Source organism: Saimiri boliviensis, chromosome 1 (assembly GCF_048565385.1).
Source record: "Saimiri boliviensis isolate mSaiBol1 chromosome 1, mSaiBol1.pri, whole genome shotgun sequence".
NCBI lineage: Eukaryota > Metazoa > Chordata > Mammalia > Primates > Cebidae > Saimiri > Saimiri boliviensis.
In genome coordinates, this window is record NC_133449.1 from 10387300 (window position 1) to 10411052 (window position 23753).

Below are 23753 nucleotides of genomic sequence, written 5' to 3' on the forward strand. Positions count from 1 at the left end.
GGCAGAGGTTGCAGTGAACTGACATCGCACCATTGCACTCCAGCCTGGGCGACAAGAGCAAGACTCTGTCTTAAAAACAAACAAGCCGGGCACGGTGGCTCACGCCTGTAATCCTAGCACTTTGGGAGGCTGAGGTGGGTGGATCACCTGACGTCAGGAGTTCAAGACCAGCCTGGCCATCATGGTGAAACCCCATCTTAAAAAACAACAACGGCCGGGCGCGGTGGCTCAAGCCTGTAATCCCAGCACTTTGGGAGGCCGAGGCGGGTGGATCACGAGGTCAAGAGATCGAGACCATCCTGGTCAACATGGTGAAACCCCGTCTCTACTAAAGATACAAAAAATTAGCTGGGCATGGTGGTGCGTGCCTGTAATCCCAGCTACTCAGGAGGCTGAGGCAGGAGAATTGCCTGAACCCAGGAGGCGGAGGTTGCGGTGAGCCGAGATCGCGCCATTGCACTCCAGCCTGGGTAACAAGAGTGAAACTCCGTCTCAAAAAAAAAAAAAAAAAAAAAAAAAAAAAAAAAAAACAACAACAACAACAAAAACAAAAACACAACAGATGGTATTTAAAGGCAAACTTATCAATATTTAGAAAAAATAAATTATAAAATTACATGTCCCAAAACATATGATAAATGACTACCAAAAACTAAAGGATAAACTGTACTCCCCAGTTTCCAAAACTGAATATATATAAAGCCCTGTCAGCTAAGGAAGTTCAATTTTCTTTCAAGATGCCATTTGACGTCACTAAAAATTTTTCATTTTAAAATAAAAAGTTTACTGACAATTTTATAACTGTTGAAAGTGACTATAAGAGTTGAAAGACTGGCTGGCCGTGGTGGCTCACACCTATAATCCCAGCACTTTGGGAGGCTGAGGCAAGCGGATCACTTGAGGTCAGGAGTCTGAGGCCAGCCTGGCCAACACGGTGAAATCCTATCTCTACTAAAAACACAAAAATTAGTCGGGTGTGGAGGCGCATGCCTATAGACCCAGATACTCGAAGGCAGAGGCAGAGACAGGAGAATCGCTTGAACCCAGGAAGTTGACGCTGCAGTGAGTCAAAATTGCGCTGTTGCCCTCCAGCCTGGGTGACAGAGTGAGGCCCTGTCTCAAAAAAAAAAAAAAAAAAAAAAAAAAAAAAGAGTTGAAAGATGGACTGGCCAGGCGCGGTGGCTCAAGCCTGTAATCCCAGCACTTTGGGAGGCCGAGGCGGGTGGATCACGAGGTCAAGAGATCGAGACCATCCTGGTCAACATAATGAAACCCCGTCTCTACTAAAAATACAAAAAACTAGCTGGGCGTGGTGGCGCGTGCCTGTAACTCCAGCTACTCAGGAGGCTGAGGCAGGAGAATTGCCTGAGCCCAGGAGGCGGAGGTTGCGGTGAGCTGAGATCGCGCCATTGCACTCCAGCCTGGGTAATAAGAGCGAAACTCCGTCTCAAAAAAAAAAAAAAAAAAGAAAAAAAAGAAAGATGGACTAATGGCATCAAAAAAGGATAGAAATCTACTCAGCTGTATTTTCAACTGTTTCAGAATATACCACAACCACTTACAAGGTTAAAAAAAAAAAAGTTAAACATACAACCCTGCTAGTTTACTTTTCACATATAAATAAGAAAATGAAAGCAACCTGGCAAATAAATCTGGGTTAAACATCATGATCAGAATCACAAATCTAGAATATAAGATGATATAAAAGATGACTGCTGCCAACTCTTCAAACTATAAATAAGGTCTCATATGTGACATGAAAAATTAATTTAGACTTTAGATTGGCCAAAGGCTATCTGTATCATAATCATTTTAAAAGATGCTATACAGTCGGGCGGTGGCTCATGGCTGTAATCCCACTTCTGGAGGTCGAGGCGGGAGGATCATGAAGTCAGGAGTTCAAGACCAACCTGGCCAACATGGTGAAACCCCGTCTCTACTAAAAATACAAAAAAAAAAAAAAAATTAGCCAGGCCTGGTGGCGCAAGCCTATAATCCCAGCTACTCGGGAGGCAGAGACAGGAAAATTGCTTGAACCCAGGAGATGGAGGTTGCAATGAGCCGAGACTGCACCACAGCACTCCAGCCCTGGCAAGAAAGCCATACATCTTTTAAAATACATATTAATAGCTCAGTGCAGTGGCTCACACCTGCAATCCTAGCACTTTGGGAGGCCTAGATGGGCAGGTCATGAGGTCAGGAGTTCCAGACCAGCCTGATCAATAGGGTAAAACCCCATCTCTACTAAAAATACAAAAAAAAATTAGCCGGGCGTGGTGGCACGTGCCTGTAATCCCAGCTACTCACGAGGCTGAGGCAGGAGAATCATTTGAACCCGAAAGGCGGAGGTTGCAGTAAGCTGCACTCTAGCCTGGGCGACAGAGTGAGATTGTCTCAAAAAAAAAAGCATATTAATAAAATAATAGGTTACATTTTACTATACAACCATTGTAGTTTAGCAATGGAACTACACAGCTATTTTAGTTTAACAACAGAAATATCATAAAACTCCTTACCATAAAAATAAATTCCACTCACTCATTTATTGAATTTAGTCAGTACAAACCAATGCTATAAAACATACCTTTGAGTAGTCATCAGACAAAATTTCAAAGGTGACAACTGAGAAACAAGAAATAATAGAAAAAATACAATTATCAATCAACATTCTAACAATGCATAATGCAAAGATTCTAATTCAACACAGAAATTGTACACATACCAGTTTTTCTTTTCTGCCTCTACATAAGAAGAAAATTGCCATATTATATTGTCCCAGAATACCAACAAAAACTTAAAAGCTTCATAATTTCTCAATACACGTCAACCAGATTTGTTGTAGAACTGAAGCAAATTCACAAAATGTAATGACTTCTAAAGTCTGTCACTCTGAGATGTTGAAATCAAAATAATTTTAAAGACTTTCAAATATACATTAAAGAAAATTTTAAAAGTTGTTGCTTAACAAAAAGTCATTTTTACCCCACTCATAGCCTACCTGATAAACAAAAAGAGGGAAAAACAGCCATTATTAGTGGTACACAGAGTTCCTATTGTTTTCAATAAACAAAGACGTAATCTATCTCTATGGGGGAAAAAAAGAAAACAATTAGCCAGGCATGGTGGTGCACACCTGTGGTCCCAGCTATTTGGAAGACTGAGATGGGAGGATTTCTTCAGCCTGGGTAGTTGAGGCTGCAGTGAGTTGTGATCACAACACTGCACTCCAGCCTGGGTGACAGAGAAAAATCCTGTTTCAAAAAAATAAAAATAAAAACTAAAAACAAAGAGTGAAATAAGTTGGGAGACTATGCATATAATTCCACAAACCACGTATCCCATTAACTCCTTTCCCCTTAATCCCAAACACTAGGCCAACTGATGAAAGCAGTTGAACTTTCCCATTTTGTTTTGTTTCGAGATGGAGTTTCGCTCTTGTTGCCCAGGCTGGAGTGCAATGGAGCAATCTCTGCTCACCGCAACCTCTGCCTCCCAGGTTCAAGTAATTCTCCTGCCCCAGTATCCTGAGTAGCTGGAACTACAGGCATGTGCCACCATGTCCTGCTAATTTTTTTGTATTTTTAGTAGAGAGAGGATTTCACCATGTTGGTCAGGCTGGTCTGGAACTCCCACTTCAGGTGATCCACCCACTTCGCCCAAAGCGCTGGGATTACAGGCATGAGCCACTGCGCCGGGCCGAACTTTCCCATTTTAACTTGACTTCAGTGTCCTTCAGAATTCTAAGAATGACACCCAGTGACCTTTACCCTCTATATAACCCCGTTCCCTAGAGAGTGTGGGCAGAAACTGTGAATTGATGAGACACTGCTCCTGTGATTACATTACATTCTACGGCAAAAGGGAGATTTATAATCATATGAGCCCTTTAAAAGCAGAGTTCTCTCTGGCTGGCAGCAGAAGAGAAAGAGAGATCCAAAACACAAGGGCTGGGTGCAGTGGCTCATGCCTGGAATCCCAGCACTTTGGGAGGCCAAGGCAAAAGGGTGGCTGAGGCCAGGAGTTTGAGACCAGCCCGAGCAACATGGCTAGACTCCATCTCTACAAAATTATAAAATTAGTGGGGCATGGTGGCTAGCATCTGCAGTAGCTTTCCATGAAAGCCAAGAAAAGGCTGATAGTCAATTCTAAAAGAACTACAAACTGACACGTGGAAGCATCTTCTTGCCCAGCACCTCCAGGTCAGAGCTCCATCTGGTCAACACCCAGACCCCGGCTGTTAGCATAAAACCTGCACAGACTTCAGATCTACACAAACTGCAAGCTACTGAATGGATGTTCTAAGTCATCAGCATTGTAAAACAGTAATTTGTTATATAACAATAGAAAACTAATTATAAACCATTCCCATTTTAAAACCAGAAGAGCAGACAAACTTAAAAAGCCATTTTCATGAACTTAAATTTAGCTTCTTACTCACCTTCTGAATCTAAACACCTTTCAAACTTCAGGGATAATTGATAGGTGTCATAACATCGAACCCGAGGTTTATACGTTCCTACAAAAAATTAATGTGATGTAAAACCTAAAGACATACTTTTCATAGTCAATATTCACAGATACAATGAGCATACTTCTTGTTTGGTGATAGGCAGGATTAAATGCAACCAAATCATAAGAAAAGAATTTAAAAGCAGCCCCTCTCAAACACCCCAAGGAAAAAATGACCAAAAGCTATTAAGCAAGTCACAGAAAACCAAATACAAATAACTAATAAACTTCACAAGCAACCTAACAAAATAGATTAAAACAATAAAACAGTTTCATCCGCCGGGCGCGGTGGCTCAAGCCTGTAATTCCAGCACTTTGGGAGGCCGAGGCGGGTGGATCATGAGGTCAAGAGATCGAGACCATCCTGGTCAACATGGTGAAACCCCGTCTCTACTAAAAATACAGAAAATTAGCTGGGCATGGTGGCGCGTGCCTGTAATCCCAGCTACTCAGGAGGCTGAGGCAGGAGAATTGCCTGAACCCAGGAGGCGGAGGTTGTGGTGAGCCGAGATCGCACCATTGCACTCCAGCCTGGGTAACAAGAGCAAAACTCCATCTCAAAAAACAAAAAAACAGTTTCATCCACCATAATGGCAAAGATAAAAAAGACGGTTAATACCTGTGTTGGTGAAAGTATAAAATATTCCCATATACTGTTGTTGATTAGGACAAAACTGATACAACTTTTTTGAGGGACAATCCCTAAAACACATGACGTTTCTACACTTTCAATCTATAGTTCAACTTACACAAATTGAACTCACAGAAAAATATCCACAAGCCTGCCAAAGACGTTCACTGCAGCATTATTTATAAATGGTCAGCAAATAAAAGTCCACTAACAGGAAAATGGTTAAATAAATGACAGTAAATCCACACAAAGGACTATTACATGGCCCATAAAGTGGATGAGGCAGACCTGTAAGCGCTGACATGGAAAGCTGCCAAAACATACTTTAAAGTAAAAGTACAGACAAGGCACAGGCCCATATAATATGATCCTAATTTTCTATAACTGATACAACTCTGTACAATGCAATGGTAACTTCGGCACTTTGTCTTTTTTTTTTTGAGACACAGGCTTGCTCTGTCATCCAGGCTAGAGCGGAGTGGTATGATCTCGGCTCACTGCAACCTCTGTCTCCTGGATTCAAGCGATTCTCCTGCCTCACCCTCTCAAGTAGCTGGGTTTATAGGTGCACACCACCACGCCCCAGTAATTTCTGTATTTTTAGTAGAGACAAGGTTTCACCATGCTGGTCATGCTGGGCTTGAACTCCTGACCTCAGGTGATCAATCCACCATAGCCTCCCAAAGTGCTGGGATTACAGGCATGAGCCACCACACCAGGCCCACATATTATTTATGAAATTTTTTTTTAAGATAAAATAAAACCAAGGAGTTCTAAATAAGAAGAAAAGCCATTAGGCTGGGTGCAGTGGCTCACGCCTGTAATCCCAGCACTGTGGGAGGCCAAGGCAGGCAGATCACTTGAGGCAAGGAGTTTGAGACCAGCCTGGCCAACATGGTGAAACCCTGTCTCTACTAAAAAAAAATACAGAAATTAGCCGGGTGTGGTGGTGCACACCTGTAGTCCCTGCTACTCAGGAGACTGACTCGAGGATCGTTTGAGCCCGGGAAGTGGAGGCTGCAGTCAGCCGAAATTATGCCACTGCACTCCAGACTGGGTGACAGAGTGAGACTCTGTTTCAAAAAGAAAAAAAGCCATTAATTTTGGATGGGAATAGAGGATGATTTCATGAAAGAAAGTGTGATTTAACAAATCTGTATCCTAGCTTTCTTAAGTACTAGATCTGGGAGCCTAGACAAGTCACTTAGTATCCCTGGATCTATAATATGAAGAAAATGAATTAAATCTTTAAGTTTCTTCTAGTCTCCAATAAGAATGTCCATATAGCTTAGATTTCCTCTTTTTACCAGTTTTTGAACATAAAACTGAAGGCTAAGAGATGTAGACAGTGTTAGTTAGCACAGAGATAATCATTAACACAAAGCAAAAGAGACTGGTCTGCATATGTATAAAAGGTGTTACCAAAAAGCAGATGGCTGGAAAAGGAATACTGTTACCGTTATATCAGTTAAAAAATGTTTGGACAGAATATAGGACATACGCACCAAAATCACAACCACTAAAGGGTGACATACTGTTTAACATTCCAACACATTAAAAGTTCTCTAAAATGGCCAGGTGCAGTGCCTCACGTCTGTAATCCTAGCACTTTGGGAGGCCAAGACAGGTGGATTGCCTGAGCTCAGGAGCTGGAGACCAGCTTGGGCAAGACGGTGAAATCCCGTCTCTACTAAAATACAAAAAATTAGTCAGGCGTGGTGGCGTGTGCCTACTGTAGTCCCAGCTACTCGAGAGGCTGAGGCAGGAGAATTGCTTGAACCCAGGAGGCAGAGGCTGCAGTGAGCCGAGCGCGCTACTGTACTCCAGCCTTGGCCACAGAGCGAGACTCCGTCTCCAAATAAAAAATTTCTCTAAATTTCATGATTTTTTTGATGATGATAAATACTGTTAATGTAAAATGTTAGGGATATTTTAAAAAATTGGTATGTGATACAAAAAATCATGTTTTAAGTGACCTTTCCTAGACCTCTCATTCATTGTTAGTGGGAATGCAAATGATATGACCGCTTTGGGAAAAGACTCGGAAGTTGCCCATAACACTACACCTATACCTACCCCGGGACCCAAAAATTCCACTCCTAGGTATTTACCAAAGACGTGAAAGTGTATATCCACAACACAGACTTCTATGGGATTGTTCATAGCACTTTATTAGTAATAGCCAAAAAAATGAAGGAAAATAGCCCAGGTGTTCATCACATGGAGAATGGTTAAATAAACTGGATTGGTCATATAACGAAATATTATTTGGTAATTTTTTAAAAAAGCTATTGACACACATTACAACATGTATGAATCTCGGCTGGGCGCGGTGGCTCACGCCTGTAATCCTAACACTTTGGGAGGCTGAGGTGGGTGGATCACCTGAGGTCAGAAGTTCAAGACCAGCCTGGCCATCACGGTAAAACCCCATCTTTAAAAAAAAAGAACATGTATGAATCTCAAATACATGAAATAAGTCTTACAGAGAAAGAATATACAGTGTATGACTACAGGCTAAACTTATGTGTACTGAAAAATAATCAGCAGTGGTGGTCTGTGCATGGGTGGGAGCAATTTTCTGCAGGAAAAAAATACCTTGAGAGAGCTTTGGGTTACACAGGTGTGTGGATTTGTTAAAATTAATCAAATGGCAAACTTAGGATCTATGCATTTCACCAATTTACATTTTTTTTTACCTTGTAAAAAGCTACAAATAAATATTGGTAAGTGTTCAACTCCAGCTAACGATATATATGCTGAGGTGTTTTGGGGTGAAATATACTGGTATCTGCAACTTACACTGAAATACATCAAAGAAACAAGATGGACTGACGGATGAACAAAGACGCAGGTGCATGGGGTAAGTCAAACACTGCAGAGTCAACCATTTATTGCAGAATTTAGGTAGTAGTTAAATGGGTGTTTATAATTTTTTCAGTATTTCTGTTTGAAATTTTTTATAATAAAATATTAGGGTAAAAAACAAACAAAATCTTTCCTATCACAGCATTTCCTGGTAAAGAGTACATGGAAATCATAACCAAAAAGACGCTTACCAGTTGCTAAAATGTACTGTCCATCTTTTGACACCTTAATAGTGGTACATACAGTAGGCATTTCAAAATCCTGAATAAGTTCAATTCTTCTACGGACATCTAAAAAGAGAAAAAAACAACTAGTTTAACATGTGCTTATTCTTTGTCATAAGAAGACAATGTGTGCCAAGCAGTCAGCACAACTATAAACAGGTAAAATTCATCCCAAATGTTTCCTGGTTTTGGGAAAGGATGCTAGCACAGGCCCAACCATTAAACGGCAAAGGTTTTTTTCTTAGCTCATACATTGTTTTTCTAAGCTAAGTATTTCATTTATACTTTTCAAAAAGAAAAAGTATCATTGTTAATTGAAAAAAAAATTTCCACAACGGTGTATCAAACATCCAGTGTTAAATATACATATAAAGTAGGAAGAGCATTAAGCCACTTTTTTTTTTTTTTTTTGAGAGAGGGTCTCACCCTGTCGCCCAGGCTGGAGTGCAGTGGCACGATTATGGCTCACTGCAGCCTCAACCTCCCAGGTTTAAGCAATCCTCACACCTCAGCTCCCTTGATAGGTAGGACTACAGGCGCATGCCACCGCACCCAGATATTTTTATGCTTTTTGTAGAGATGGGGTTTCGCCACATTGCCCAGGCTGGTCTCAAACTTCTGGGCTCAAGCAATCCTCCCACTTCAGCCTCCCAAAGTTCTGGGATTACAGGAGTGAGCCACCAAACCAGGCCCCTAAACCACTATTACAACTCAATCATGGCAAAGACATGAAACAGTAACAGGCTAACTTATTAGTTAATAAGGCAAAATCAAATCCCATACCCACCAAGAACATATCAGTCACAACAAAAGGTTTCTTAAGAAGGAGATGAGCTGGGTGCAGTGGTTCACACCTGTAATCCCAAAACTTTGGGAGGCCAAGGTTGGAGGACTGCTCAAGCCCAGGAGTTAGAGACCAGCCTGGGCAACACAGCGAAACCCCACATCAAAGGGAAAAAGAAAATAAAAAAAAACAAGAGCATTCATTTTCCACTATATGTTACTGCATTCTTTTTTTTTTTTTTTGGGACGGAGTTTCGCTCTTGTTACCCAGGCTGGAGTGCAATGGCGCGATCTCGGCTCACCGCAACCTCCGCCTCCTGGGTTCAGGCAATTCTCCTGCCTCAGCCTCCTGAGTAGCTGGGATTACAGGCACGTGCCACCCTGCCCAGCTGATTTTTTGAATTTTTTTTTTTTTTTTTTTTTTTTTTTTAGTAGAGACGGGGTTTCACCATGTTGACCAGGATGGTCTCGATCTCTTGACCTCGTGATCCACCCGCCTCGGCCTCCCAAAGTGCTGGGGTTACAGGCTTGAGCCACCGCGCCCGGCCTTTCCTTTTTTTTTTGAGACAGAGTTTCGCTCTTGCTATCCAGGCTGGAGTGCAATGGCGCGGTCTCGGCTCACCACAACCTCCGCCTCCTGAGTTCAGGCAATTCTCCTGCCTCAGCCTCCTGAGTAACTGGGATTACAGGCACACGCCACCATGCCCAGCTAATTTTTTGTATTTTTAGTAGAGACGGGGTTTCACCATGTTGACCAGGATGGTCTCAATCTCTTGACCTCGTGATCCACCTGCCTCGGCCTCCCAAAGTGCTGGGATTACAGGCTTGAGCCACCACGCCCGGCTACTGCATTCTTATAAATCCTCACTTACATATGATAACAGCAAATGAGTAAAAGCATGAGAACATGGATCACTAATGCAGTTGAAGTGAGAAAAAACAACGAATACTCACCTACATCTTTCTTCTGTAGTGCTCTCTTCTTCCTATCAGAAAGCCACTGAAAGAAAATGAAGAGACTTCGTTTTAAAACAAATTTAGCTAAATTGTTTTTCGGCTTGCAAAAACAATACATGCTTATATTTTAAAATTCAAACCTTACAGGGATATGTAACATAGGAAACAAATAAACTATCTAATCCAAATCTTACTCTTAACATATTAAATATCTCCTGGATTTTTTTTCTTGTGTATACTTATATACATTAGACAATGTTTTTTTTTTTTTTTTTTTTTTTTTTGAGACGGAGTTTTGCTCTTGTTACCCAGGCTGGAGTGCAATGGCACGATCTCGGCTCACCACAACCTCCGCCTCCTGGGTTCAGGCAATTCTTCTGCCTCAGCCTCCTGAGTAGCTGGGATTACAGGCACGCGCCACCATGCCCAGCTAATTTTTTGTATTTTTAGTAGAGACAGGGTTTCACTATGTTGACCAGGATGGTCTCGATCTCTTGACCTCGTGATCCACCCGCCTCGGCCTCCCAAAGTGCTGGGATTACAGGCTTGAGCCACCGCGCCCGGCCTGACAATGTTTTTTTTTAATTTTTACTTTTTTAGAGACAGGGTCTCATTCTTGCCCAGTCTAGATTGCAGTGATGCGATGCAACTAGCTCACTGCAGCCTCAAACTCCTGGCCTCAAACCATCCTCTCGCCTTTGCCTCCCAAAGTGCTAGGTCTACTGAAATGGGCCACGAGGCCCAGCCAGATAATAAATTTTTTGAACTACAATCTTTTACACAAGAGAAAATCAACCTATCTAAACAATCTAAAGGAAAGCAGAAAGCCTCGAGTATTCTGGGTTATAATTAAATATATGAAACAATTTAATCTATTTAAGTGAAAATTTATTAAGTAAAACATAGGAGAATGTTTCCTACAGAAATATATTTTTTTACAAAGAATAAAACCAGATAAAAAACTGACCAAACAGCCGATACTTAATAACAAAGCACTGATACACTTTATAGTCATATTCTCTAATACCAGGTTTTGCTCTGGAGTTAATGAGCCCCAGTTCAGCCGGCAGTATAATTCCATGGCATGTTCAGGTGCCAGTGGCAAAGCATTTGTCAACTACGATTATCCCAAAGCAGTGGTTCTCAAGCTAGGGCAATTCTGAGCCCCAGAGGGCATGTGTTAATTGCTCAAGACATCTCTGGTTGTCACAACTTGGGGATATGCTCCTGGCATCTCGTGGGCAGAGGTGAGAGATGATGCCAAACATCCTACAATACATAAGACAACCCCTACAGCAAGGAACTGTCTGGACCAAAATGTCTATAAAGGCAAGGCTTAAAAACTCTATCCTAAAGAAAGAAAAGCAAGAGAAAAACTAAGAGACGTCGTTTCTAAACTGTACAGCCCTTATCAGACACATGACATAATAATCTTTAGGACTCTGGTCATGCAGACTCACCATGGAAGACCCTAAGTATGACACCTGAGGCAGCATCCACACTCGCAGAGGGATAATACCTTGATGAGCCTCAGTCTGAGCCACAGCCTTCCTTCTGCCTTTGTATGTAGCATACTGATTTACAGGTTTATGCCAGTCCTTGTGATTATTTGCTCTGATTTTAGTTTTGGCAGTAAGGTATCAAATAAAAGTGACATTAAGTTTATTTCTGGGCACTCAATGTGATTTTACATTAACTTAATACAAACAGAACAAAGATATATTGCTAGTGATTCCCCCTATTAACCAGGATTCAATTTCCTCTTCTGAGGAAGCTGTGCTCAAGGAAGGAGGCAGTTCATACAATAACTAGTCTCATATATCCTGTGCAAACAAGCATGGGGAAAAAAAGACAGAGATTTCCTTCTAACTAGGAGGCTGAGACCCAGAGAGGCAAGAAATTCTCAACACAGTGAAGGTAGGAAGGAAAAAAGTTCATTCAGCAGTGTCTGTACAAACTCACAGCACTATAGGAGACCACATGAGGAGTCAGCATGAAATAGGAACATAGGCCGGGCGCGGTGGCTCAAGCCTGTAATCCCAGCACTTTGGGAGGCCGAGGCGGGTGGATCACGAGGTCGAGAGATCGAGACCATCCTGGTCAACATGGTGAAACCCCGTCTCTACTAAAAGTGCAAAAAATTAGCTGGGCATGGTGGCACGTGCCTGTAATCCCAGCTACTCAGGAGGCTGAGGCTGGAGAATTGCTTGAACCCAGGAGGCGGAGGTTGCGGTGAGCCGAGATCGTGCCATTGCACTCCAGCCTGGGTAACAAGAGCGAAACTCCGTCTCAAAAAAAAAAAAAAAAAAAAAAAAAGAAATAGGAACATATAAAACTAAGTTTTTAAAAATTTCTTTTTAAAGTTCACCAAGAACTGAAAGTTGTTCACTACATTCAGCCATCTTCTCCGTATTCTATAAAATCATGGCATATAAAGAGCTGTACTTGGCCAGGTACGGTGGCTCATGCCTGTAATCCCAGCAATTTGGGAGGACGAGGCAGGTGTTCAAGACCAGCCTGGTCAACAAGGTAAAACACCATCTCTACTAAAAATACAAAAAAATGGGCATGGTGGCATGGACCTATAATTCTAGCTATCTGGGAGGCTGAGGCAGGAGAACTGCTTGAACCTGGGAGGCAGAGGTTGCAGTGAGCCGAGATCGCACCATTGCACTCCAACCTGGGCAACAGGGCAAGACTCCATCTTGGAGTGGAGTGGGGGGGGGGGGCGGGAGGGAGGAACTGTACTCAAGCAGGCTGAGGTGGCTTATGCCTGCAATCCCAACACTTTGATGGGCCAAGACAAGAGGATCACTTAAGCAAAGAAGTTGGATAGCAAGACACCACCTCTACAAAAAAATTAAACTTAGCTGGGTTTGGTGGCACCTGCCTGTAGTCCCAGCTACCCAAAAGGCTAAGACAGCAGAATCACTTGCGCCTGGGAGGTCAAGGCTGCAGTGAGCTGTGATTGTGCCACTGCATTCCAGCCTGGGTGACAGAGCAAGAACCTGTCTCAAAAAAAAAAAAAAAAAAAAAAAAAAAAAAAACCTGGCCGGGTGTGGTGGCTCACACCTGTAATCCAAGCACTTTGGAGACCAAGGCAGGCGGATCACCTGAGGTCGGGAGTCCAAGACCAGCCTGACCAACATGGTGAAACCCCATCTTTTTAAAAAAAAAAAAAAACTGTACTCTACTGATATAAAAGGATTTCATCAAAAACCTAGCAAAAAAGCTCTGGAAATGCTGGTGACTTCATTTTCTCACTGAACAGGTGTCTCATTGTTGCTGGGGGGAAAAAAGACCCTATGTGCTCTCACATTTGAAGTAAGGCAAAGCAAAACATGCAATCTGTTGGTAAGTTAGAAATGCTTTAAAGGAAGATTGAGAGAGAGACAGAGAATAGCAGTTCTCAAATTTTTTGTTCTCAGGATTCCCGCACACTCTTTATGCAGGACCCCAAAGGGCTTTTGTTTATGTGGATTATATCTATTAATATTTAATGTATGAGACAGGCCGGGCGCGGTGGCTCAAGCCTGTAATCCCAGCACTTTGGGAGGCCGAGGCGGGTGGATCACAAGGTCGAGAGATCGAGACCAACCTGGTCAACATGGTGAAACCCCGTCTCTACTAAAAATACAAAACATTAGCTGGGCATGGTAGCACGTGCCTGTAATCCCAGCTACTCAGGAGGCTGAGGCAGGAGAATTGCCTGAACCCAGGAGGCGGAGGTTGCGGTGAGCCGAGATCGCGCCATTGCACTCCAGCCTGGGTAACAAGAGCGAAACTCCGTCTCAAAAAAAAAAATTTAATGTATGAGACATTAAAACTGAGATATTATTTAAATATGTACTTTAGTTAAAAACCACCCCATTACATGTTAATCAAAGTAACATTTTTATGAAAAATAGCTATATTCTTAAATCTCTTTAATAGCAAATACCTGTAGATTCTTGTGTCTGCTTCTGAAACCAACCTACTTTTATTTTATTTGAAGGATATGAAGAAAATAAGGCCTCACACAGACATCCAGTTGGAAAAGGAAGGTAAGTGTGGCTATTCTTCTTTGGTACTATGCCAAAACTCAGCAAGTGGTAGTTTCTTCAACGTTAGTTGCAACGTGGAATGTAAAGCCCTATCAATAATTTTTTGTTTGTTTGTTTTTTTGAGATGGAGTTTTGCTCTTGTTGCCCTGGCTAGAGTGCAATGACGTGATCTCAGCTCACCAAAACCTCGACCTCCCGGGTTCAAGAGATTCTCCTGCCTCAGTCTCCCGAGTAGCTGAGATTACAGGCATGCGCCACCACACCCAGCTAATTCTGCATTTTTAGTAGAGACGGGGTTTCTTCGTGTTGGTCAGGCTGGTCTCGAACTCCTAACCTCAGGTGATCCACCTGCCTCGGCCTCCCAAAGTGCTGGGATTATAGGCATGAGCCACTGCACGCAGCCTCTCAACAAATTTTTGATACTCCAGTATGTTAAAACTCATTGGTGTATCTCTGCCTTCTGGGTCTTTGACCCTGCACAACTTTATAACATCAGACACTGGTCAATTTGGAAAATATTCATTCACCGGTTACACAGGAGTGATCCATTGTTGACATATTTCATTAACTAGTATCAAAAATTCATATTAATTAATATCACCACCAATCTCATCAGAAAAGTCTGAAAGTTCTGGAAAGCTATCAAGCTCATGGTGGTGGAGACAGGTTTTCTAAGATTCTACCTTTCACATTAAAGCACAACTGTTATCAGTGTTACAAATACTGTCAGTCGTTTTCCTCTGAAGCGACAGGCTCACTTTGTTCATCTTCAAGAAAATGCCTGCCAGACACCTGAGTCTGAATAACAAACCGTTTATCCCTAAGCCGTATTTTCAAGTAAAAATGTTGTTTCACGTAAAAACAGCTACTTCAGCTCAAACTGAAACACACACACAAGTGCTCTTCCTCAAGACAAGCTCTGTGCGTACTGTGGATGCAGAACGGCTTCACACACACCGTCCACTTCCTCACACAGAATCCAAAAATGATACAGTTTCAAGAAACAATTTTTTAGGCCGGGTGCAGTGGCTCACGCCTATAATCCCAGCACTTTGGGAGGCTGAGGCAGGTGAATCACCTGAAGTCAAGAGTTCGAGACTAGCCTGGCCAACATGGTTAAACCCCGTCTCTACTAAAAATACAAAAAAATTAGCTGGGCATGGTGGCACGTGCCTGTAATCTCAGCTATTCGGGAGACTGAGGCAGAAGAACTGGTTGAATCCACGAGGAGGAGGTTGCAGTGAGCCAAGATCGCACCACCACACTCCAGGCTGGGCAACAACAGTGAAACTCAGCCTCAAAAAAAAAAAAAAAAAAAGGGGGGGAGAATTTTTTTAAAGCTTCTCAAAGGCATTCTTGAGTAAAACTAGCGTTTTGTGGCTTTGATTGCAGTGCATGGTGGAAAAGAATATAGTGACAACTAATACAGTCCGGCGTCACTGCTTCAACAGTGACAAAGGTACCAGCAGTTTTATCCTGACTGTTTTTGCACCATCAGAACAAATGTCAACACAGTGAGAAAGGCCAATTAACAGCATGATTGCACAAACAGTCTGAGCTGATGGACCCTCTGGAAAAGTCTTGGGGATCTCCAGGGCCTCAGAGACCTACTTTGAGAACCACTGTATTAATGAGTAAGAGTGAAGCAAAGGTCAAGGTTAAGTCTGTATAAGAGAGGAAAAAAACAGGCTTACCCATTGGAAAACTGAGGAAAATAAATTTAACAGCATTAAAAATACTACAGGCCGGGCGCGGTGGCTCAAGCCTGTAATCCCAGCACTTTGGGAGGCCGAGGCGGGTGGATCACGAGGTCGAGAAATCGAGACCATCCTGGTCAACATGGTGAAACCCCGTCTCTACTAAAAATACAAAAAAGCAGCTGGGCATGGTGGCACGTGCCTGTAGTCCCAGCTACTCAGGAGGCTGAGGGAGAAGAATTGCCTGAACGCAGGAGGCGGAGGTTGCGGTGAGCCGAGATCGCGCCATTGCACTCCAGCCTGGGTAACAAGAGCGAAACTCTGTCTCAAAGAAAAAAAAAAACCAAAAACTACAAAAGCTAATTAACTCCAGAATGGGAGATTTTAGGCCAAAACGTGTGAATAAAAATCATAGCCTTATTCATTAATAGATTAAACAAATACTGATTTGTACTACTGAATGCCAGTAGATAGGCATAGCAGTAGTAAATAAAACAGAAAAAAAAAAAAAACAACCCTCTTGGCCAGGTGCAGTGGTTCACACCTATAGTCCCAGCACTGAGGCAAGGGGATCACTTGAGCCCAGGAGTTTGAGAGCAGCCTAGCAACACAGCGCGATCACTGTCTTTACAGGAGAAAAAAAAAAAAAAGCTAGGTGTGCTGGTGAGCAGCTGTCGTGCCAGCTACTCAGGAGGCTGAGATGCAAGAGTTGTTGAGCCAGGGAAGTCAAGGCTGAAGTGAGCCATAACTGTGCCACTGCACTCCGGCCTGGGCAACAGTTTCCAAAACAAAAAAAATTTAAATTAAAAAATGTAGCTGGGCGCGGTGGCTCACGCCTGTAATCCCAGCACTTTGGGAGGCTGAGGCAGGTGGATCACAAGGTCAAGTGATCGAGACCATCCTGGTCAACATGGTGAAACCCCGTCTCTACTAAAAATACAAAAAATTAGCTGGGCGTGGTGGCGCGTGCCTGTAATCCCAGCTACTCAGGAGGCTGAGGCAGGAGAATTGCCTGAACCCAGGAGGCGGAGGTTGTGGTGAGCCGAGATCGCGCCATTGCACTCCAGCCTGGGTAACAAGAGTGAAACTCGGTCTCAAAAAAAAAAAAAAAAAAAAATGTAAAAGCCCCTCCTTTTGTGAAGCTTTTTTTCAAGTGAGGGAACAGCAACGAATGAGGAAGTAAAATGATTAGAATGTCAGATGATTATGTATGCCATGGAAAAAATAAAGCAACAAAAGGAGACACAGTGCTGCTGGAGAATTGTAACTTTAAATAACTTTAAGGTTCTCTTAAGCAACGACCTGAAAGGCATGAGGAGGCAAGCCTGGTGAATATCTGGGAGAAAAGCAGACGGGCAGGGGCACTCCCCGGGGCAAAGCTCCTAAGGCAGGAGTGTGGCTGGTCTCCAGCAGAGAAGGGACTTGTGAGGCCAGCGTAAAGTGGAGAGCAGTGACAGGTTGAGCTCAGAGAGGACAGCAGGAAGGCACAATATCAAGGAAGACCTTGCAGGCCACTCAAAGGACTCTGGTTTTCACTCCGAAGAGGCCAGGAGCCACTGGAGGGTTTTGAGTAGAGGATCATGCTGGCAGCTGACTGATAACACACTGCGGAATAAAGGGTAGAGGGTGGAAACTGAGAAGCTGCTTAGACGTCAACTGTAGTATCATGAAATAGAAGTGTTATATATGTGACTAAAAAAAAAAAAAAAAGAAAGAAAGAAGTCAAGTGTAGTAACTGCAATTGCATAATCCATAATTCAGGTGTCCTGAATCAGAGTGACAGTAACGGAGATGACTGGATTCTGGATCTATACTGAAGACAGAACCAACAGCTTTTCTAGTGGATTGTATGAGCAAAGAAGCAACAACAACAAAAAACCCTCCAGTGGTTTTGGCATCAACAGCTTGAGGGATGGAGCTGCCACTGACTGAGTGGGAAGACCACAGGGTGGAGGAGCAGGGCATGTGGGGGGAAAGCTGGTGTTCTACTCTGGACAGGTTAAGTTTGAGATGCCCATCAGCTATTCAAGTGGAAATGTCAAGGAACAGCTGGATACGCAAGTCCAGTTCAGAGTAGAAGTAAGGGCTAGAAACGTCAATGTGACAGTTATCAATATGCAGATAGGCTTAAAGCCAGGAGACTGGACAGATCACCCAGGGTGCAAATATAGAGGCTTTTCTACATTAATAGAAAGGTCGAGCCCAGACGAGAAACAATATTTGCATAGATCAGACAACAGCTAGAGTTCCACATGTAGCTTAGGTACCAACCTCAAAGAAACAAGTATAAAACATTAACCAGGACAAGCAGCGTTTCTTAAATCCACTCAGCTCAAGCTACTCTCCCTAGCACTCCCGTGGAACTACTCGCCAAGGTCAGTGGCACTCTACATCATGCCAAAGTCAATGGTCTCTTTTCTGCCCTCATCTTACTAAAGCTCTCAGTAGCGGTTGACACAGGTGACCACTCCCTCCTCCTTGAAACACTTGCTTGTACATAACTACACATTTCTGATTCTCCCCTTTCAACAGTGCCTACTGCTCTTTCTTCTTTGCTGGGTTCCCCTCCTCTTCTTGGATGACAAATGTTAAGTAAGACTGCCTCAGGTCCTCGGCCCAGTTCTCTTCTCTGTTCATTCTTTCACAGTAAGATCTCATCTGGTCTCAAACAACGACAGTGACTCCACCTGCAATCTCCATGCTAGTATCCATGCAACTGCTAACTACTCAACATCTCCACTTGGTAAGTATTAGAACTTCAAATATTCACTACTGAAAATAAAACTCTTGATTCTTTTTGTTCACTACCTTCCTCCTCCGCACCGTTCAATGCGTTCCTTCTCGATTCTTCTCCTGTCAGTTAGCAGCACCACCATGCACCCACCTGTTCGGACTCAAAACTGAAGAGCTCTCTGATTCCTTCCTTTTTGTCACCTCAACTTCCCTCTACCAATAATCCAATCCATTAGCAAGTTCCATTAGCCCTATCTCCAAAATATCTCCTGACTCTCACTGTGTCTTAGCATTTTCCTTTGCTACCAGGCAAGTCCAAGCCACTAAAGTCGTCCACTTGAACTACCTAATTCATCCCCAGTCGGACCCTCCTCAGCTAGTCATTTGTCACACAGCAGCCCACGTCAAAACACAACAATGACTTCCAACAGCACTAAGAATAAAACTTGAACTTCCAGCTGGGCGTGGTGGCTCATAACTGTAATCCTAGCACTTTGGGAGGCCGAGGTGGGTGGATCACCTGAGGTCAGGAGTTCAAGACCAGCCTGGCCATCACGGTGAAACCCCATCTTTAAAAAAAAATAATAAATACGGCAAATAAATAAATAAACCAAAAAAAAAAAAAAAAAACCAACTTGAACTTCCTACCCTTCCTACCAGGCCTACTTCTCCAGCCTCATCCACCTGCTCTCTCCCCTCACTCAGCATACTACGATCACACCTGTGCCTCTTCTGGTCCTTCTCCATGTCCAGTGCATTCTCGAGTGGGGACATTTGCACTTTCTGCTCTCGGCACTGAAAACTCTTCCCCGTATCTTCACATGATTGGCTCCTCTTCATTATTCAAGTTTCTGCTCAAATGCCACCTCCTGTAGAGAGGCCTTCCCCGAAGGCTTTATCCAAAACACTTTCTCTGAACACTTTATCCAACACAGCTCTCTTCCAATCATTCATCAAGAAAGTACTTTCGACTACCTGAAATTGCCTTCTCATTTACTCACTTGTTTATTATCCTTTTCCTCAACGAGAAACCTTATCTGAGACATCCACCATATATCCCAATACTTAATACAGAGCTACTTGCACATGGTAACTTCTCAACAAGTGTGGGGAACGAATGAACAAAATGAGAAAGACGATGCGGTGTGAAGAACAATTGGAAGATGGAATTATTTAAACCGGAATTTTGAGAAGAAAGGAAAAACCTAATTACTGGCTCCAAATTTCTGTAGGAGCAGACACATGGAAGGAGAGCTCCATCTATTCTGTTTTCCAAGGGCAGGACTCAGACCAAAAGTGGCATGCTATAAAGTGACATGTTTGAAAACCACTTTCTAACAAGTGCAGAGTCTCAAAATTGAAATGAGCTTCCACAAAAGGTAGTGCTCAGTGGTAGTGCTTTGACAGAGGCTTCATCATCACTTATAAGAAATAAAAGACAAGTTTCAGAGCCTAGGTGTGTCATGCTGGACAAGTCACTCTTCCTCTTGTTGGATCTCAGCTGCATATTAAACGCATTATTAAATCTCAGCTGCATTATTATTATTATTATTTTTTTTTTTTTTGAGACGGAGTTTCGCTCTTGTTACCCAGGCTGGAGTGCAATGGCGCGATCTCGGCTCACCGCAACCTCCGCCTCCTGGGTTCAGGTAATTCTCCTGCCTCAGCCTCCTGAGTAGCTGGGATTACAGGCACGTGCCACCATGCCCAGCTAATTTTTTGTATTTTTAGTAGAGACGGGGTTTCACCATGTTGACCAGGATGGTCTCGATCTCTCGACGTTGTGATCCACCCGCCTCAGCCTCCCAAAGTGCTGGGATTACAGGCTTGAGCCACCGCGCCCGGCTCTCAGCAGCATTATTAAACACGGTAAGATTGGAAAAGAATTACCGATTTGTCCAGGCCCTTTCCAACTTTAAGACGAGGAATCAGGTTAAGTTCAGCAAGCCTCAAAAATACTGTCCTCTACATCAGAAACTCTACAAATGTGAAGTCTGTATCTCTCTCGTTCACTGCTGTATCCCTAGGATCTGGCAAATGATACGAACTCAAAAAACAGCTGATGGGGCAGGCATGAAAATGGGGGGGGGGGGCGGAGGGCGGGTCGTTAATATGGAGAAGAGATGTCAATCAAATCAATCTGTCGACATTTTCCTCCTCGGTGTGTGGCAGGGACTGTGAACATCCAGAGAAGCCCAAGTGGAAGCGTTCTCTGGAACAGAGAACTTTGCAAAAGCTGCAGCAAAGCTCACTGACCCTGATTACCTCTTGGTCCAGCTTCTGGCGCAGTAACGGCAGTATCCTCGTCTCCCAATGCCAGCAATCTCCCCAGGGAACCGTCAGCCTCCTCTGGGCATCCCCGAGTCGGGGGCTGACCCAGGTCCAGCTAAAACAGAGGCTAGGGCCGAGGAGAGGGGCGGCTGCCCCACGAGGGGAACGATGCTAAAGAGCTGGAGACTGAGTGGGCCGGGACGTGACTCACCTCAGGAAGGGACTTGCCGCAGCTGAGACTGTAAATCTTCACCTCGTTGAGGCTGGAGACTTGCATGGCGGCGCCGAGAAGCAGCGAACACCGTTCAATTCCCAGCTCCTTTCCCACCGGCGCGCTCGAACACCGGAATCTCAGATCCTCTGAGCCCTCGCTCCGCGGCGTGCGGCCGCTGGCGCCGGCTAATGACGCACTTCCGGGCGCCGGAAACACATGCGCGTACGTCCCAGGAAGAGGAAAGGTGGCTGAATCCGAGAAAAGCGGCGGCCGGGAAGAAAACGAGTGAGGTTCTGGCAAGGCGGCGCGGCTGTAGGGGACGCCGCTACGGGCAAGACTAGATACTGCTCTCCCTGCTGTTAGCATCCCGAGCGGTAGGAGGAGGCTTTCGGGTCTCTGCCCAGGCCGAGATATCCTCACCGGCGGGGGCGAGGCGGTTCAGCGTGTGAACCTAGCCGGCGAAGGCGATCGGGGTGCGAATTCCGAGTGGAAGTGTATTCTTTTCTCTCGTCCACTGTTTTCTGCGATGTTACATCAGAAATACTTTAGGCCAGGTGCCGTGGCTCACGTCTGTAATTCTAGCACTTTGGGAGGTCGAGGCGGGTGGAACATCTGAGGTCAGACGTTCAAGACCAGCCTGGCCAACATGGTGGTACCCCCGTATCTACTAAAAGTACAAAAATTAGCCTGGCCTGGTGGCGCGCGCCTGTTATCTCAGCTACTCTGAAGACTGAGGTGGGGGAATCGCGTGAACCCGGGCGGCAGAGGTTGCAGTGAGCCGAGATCACCCACTGCCCTCCAGCCTGCGTGACAGAGTGAGACTCATGCATCAAAAAAAAAAAAAAAAAAAAAAAAAGTCGTTTTATTTCTTCAGAAATAGAAATTTTCTGGCCTCCAAACCCTAGTTTCTGCATATTTGAATATTACCACGATTGCTTACCAGCCCCCAGTCTTAATATCTCTACAACTAAATGCCTTAACTGAACTCCTCTCAATATTCTTTTTTTTGTTTGTTTTGAGACGGAGTCTCTCTGTTGCCAGGCTGGAATGCAGTAGCGCAATCTTGGCTCACTGCAACCTCTGGCTCCGGGGTTCAAGCCATTCTCTTGCCCCAGGCTCCGGAGTAGCTGGGATTACAGGCACGCACCACCACACCCAGCTAATTTTTTTTATTTTTAGTAGAGATGGAGGTTTCACCATGTTGGCCAGGATGGTCTCCATCTCTTGACCTCGTGATCCGCCCCGGCCTCAAAGTGCTGAGATTACAGGCGTGAGCCACCGCGCCCGGCCTCTGTGCTCTTTTGCTTGGTTAATAGCATTACTGTTTTCACAGTCGCCTAGGCTAAAACTGTAGAGTCATCTTCAACCCATTCCTATCTCTGGCCCCCACTTTCAGTATCTAAATCTGGACATTTCTAATTATGAAATATTTCTTTAGTCTGTTTTCATTCCTCCTGCTGAAACTCAAATACTTATTATTTTTGGATTATCACTTTACCAACTGATCTTTCTACCTCTTTTGATTTAATGAATAAATTATTGTATGCCTTACTTATAAAACCCAAATGTTATTGTTTTGCTCTTCTACCCAGAACATTTTGGAAACTCTCGAATACCAACACCACATTGCATGTGAATTAAGTTGAGAGTTCTTCGTGGACCCGGTATCATTTGTCTTTATGTTTTCTATCCTTCCCATCCACCCCTACCCAGAGTACCAGAACAGTGCCCCTCCTCTGTCAGGCATTGCTACATATTTACATTTAGCCGTGTATGTAGGGATACGTTCCTAAACTCTGTCCTCAAATCCTCCGTGAACTAATTTTTAATTTTCTGCACTAGTTACAGTTTAAAAAAAAAAAGCTGTAAACGTTCTTGGGAAAAGTGGCATCATAGAATGGTTAGATCACAGACTCTGGCTTGGCTTGGTGGCACAGGCCTATAGTCCTAGCTACTAGTAAAGCTGAAGCAGGAGAATCACTTGAGCCCAGGAGTTCTTGGCTGTAGTATGCTGTGAGCATTGGGTGTCCTTAGTTTGGCATCAGTATGGTGACCCCACAGGAGCCAGGGACCAGCATATTACCTAAGGATGAGTGAAGCACCCCAGATCAGAAATGGAGCAAGTCAAAACTCCCATGCTTATCAGTAATGGGATCATGCTTGTGAATAACACTGTACTCCAGCTTGGGCAACATAGCGAGACCCTAACTCTTGAAAAGTAAATAGCCAGGTGCAGTGGCTCAAGCCTGTAATCCCAGCACTTTGGGAGGCCGAGGCGGGTGGATCACGAGGTCAAGAGATCAAGACCATCCTGGTCAACATGGTGGAATCCCGTCTCTACTTACAAAACATTAGCTGGGCATGGTGGCACGTGCCTGTAATCCCAGCTACTCAGGAGGCTGAGGCAGGAGAATTGCCTGAACCCAGGAGGTGGAGGTTGCGGCGAGCCGAGATGGGGCCATTGCACTCCAGCCTGGGTAACAAGAGCGAAACTCCGTCTCAAAAAAAAAAAAAAAAAAAGATCACAGACTCTGAAACCAGACTGGCAGGGTTCAAATCCTGACTGTCATTGTCAACTGAAAGATCTTAGGTAAGTTACTTAACCTCTCTGTGCCTGTGTAAAATGGAGATAACAATACTATCCACTTCACAGAGTTATGAGGATGAAATACATTCAGGTTTATATAGCGTTTGGAACCCAGTACTTGGTACACAGCAAGACTATGTAAGTGTTTGTAAAATAAAACAAAATAAATGCCGTACACCAAATAAATGGAAATAATCCAAATTCCATTAGAATTTCCTTTTTAACAGTTCTATTGA

At 43.9% G+C, this 23753-nt stretch overlaps 1 protein-coding gene across 1 annotated transcript in view; it reads right to left on the minus strand.

The window, feature by feature from the left end:
• NOL10 (nucleolar protein 10) overlaps positions 1–21117 on the minus strand; it is a 118480-nt gene extending 97363 nt beyond the window's left edge. The window contains exons 1-5 of the mRNA XM_039460578.2: positions 20928–21117; positions 9970–10015; positions 8200–8298; positions 4439–4516; positions 2585–2622 (exon numbers count right to left, since the gene is read on the minus strand). Coding sequence (XP_039316512.1) covers positions 2585–2622; positions 4439–4516; positions 8200–8298; positions 9970–10015; positions 20928–20993 — 327 coding nt within the window. The 5' untranslated portion in view covers positions 20994–21117. The remainder of the gene's footprint in view (positions 1–2584; positions 2623–4438; positions 4517–8199; positions 8299–9969; positions 10016–20927) is intronic.
• Positions 21118–23753: the final 2636 nt, after the last annotated feature.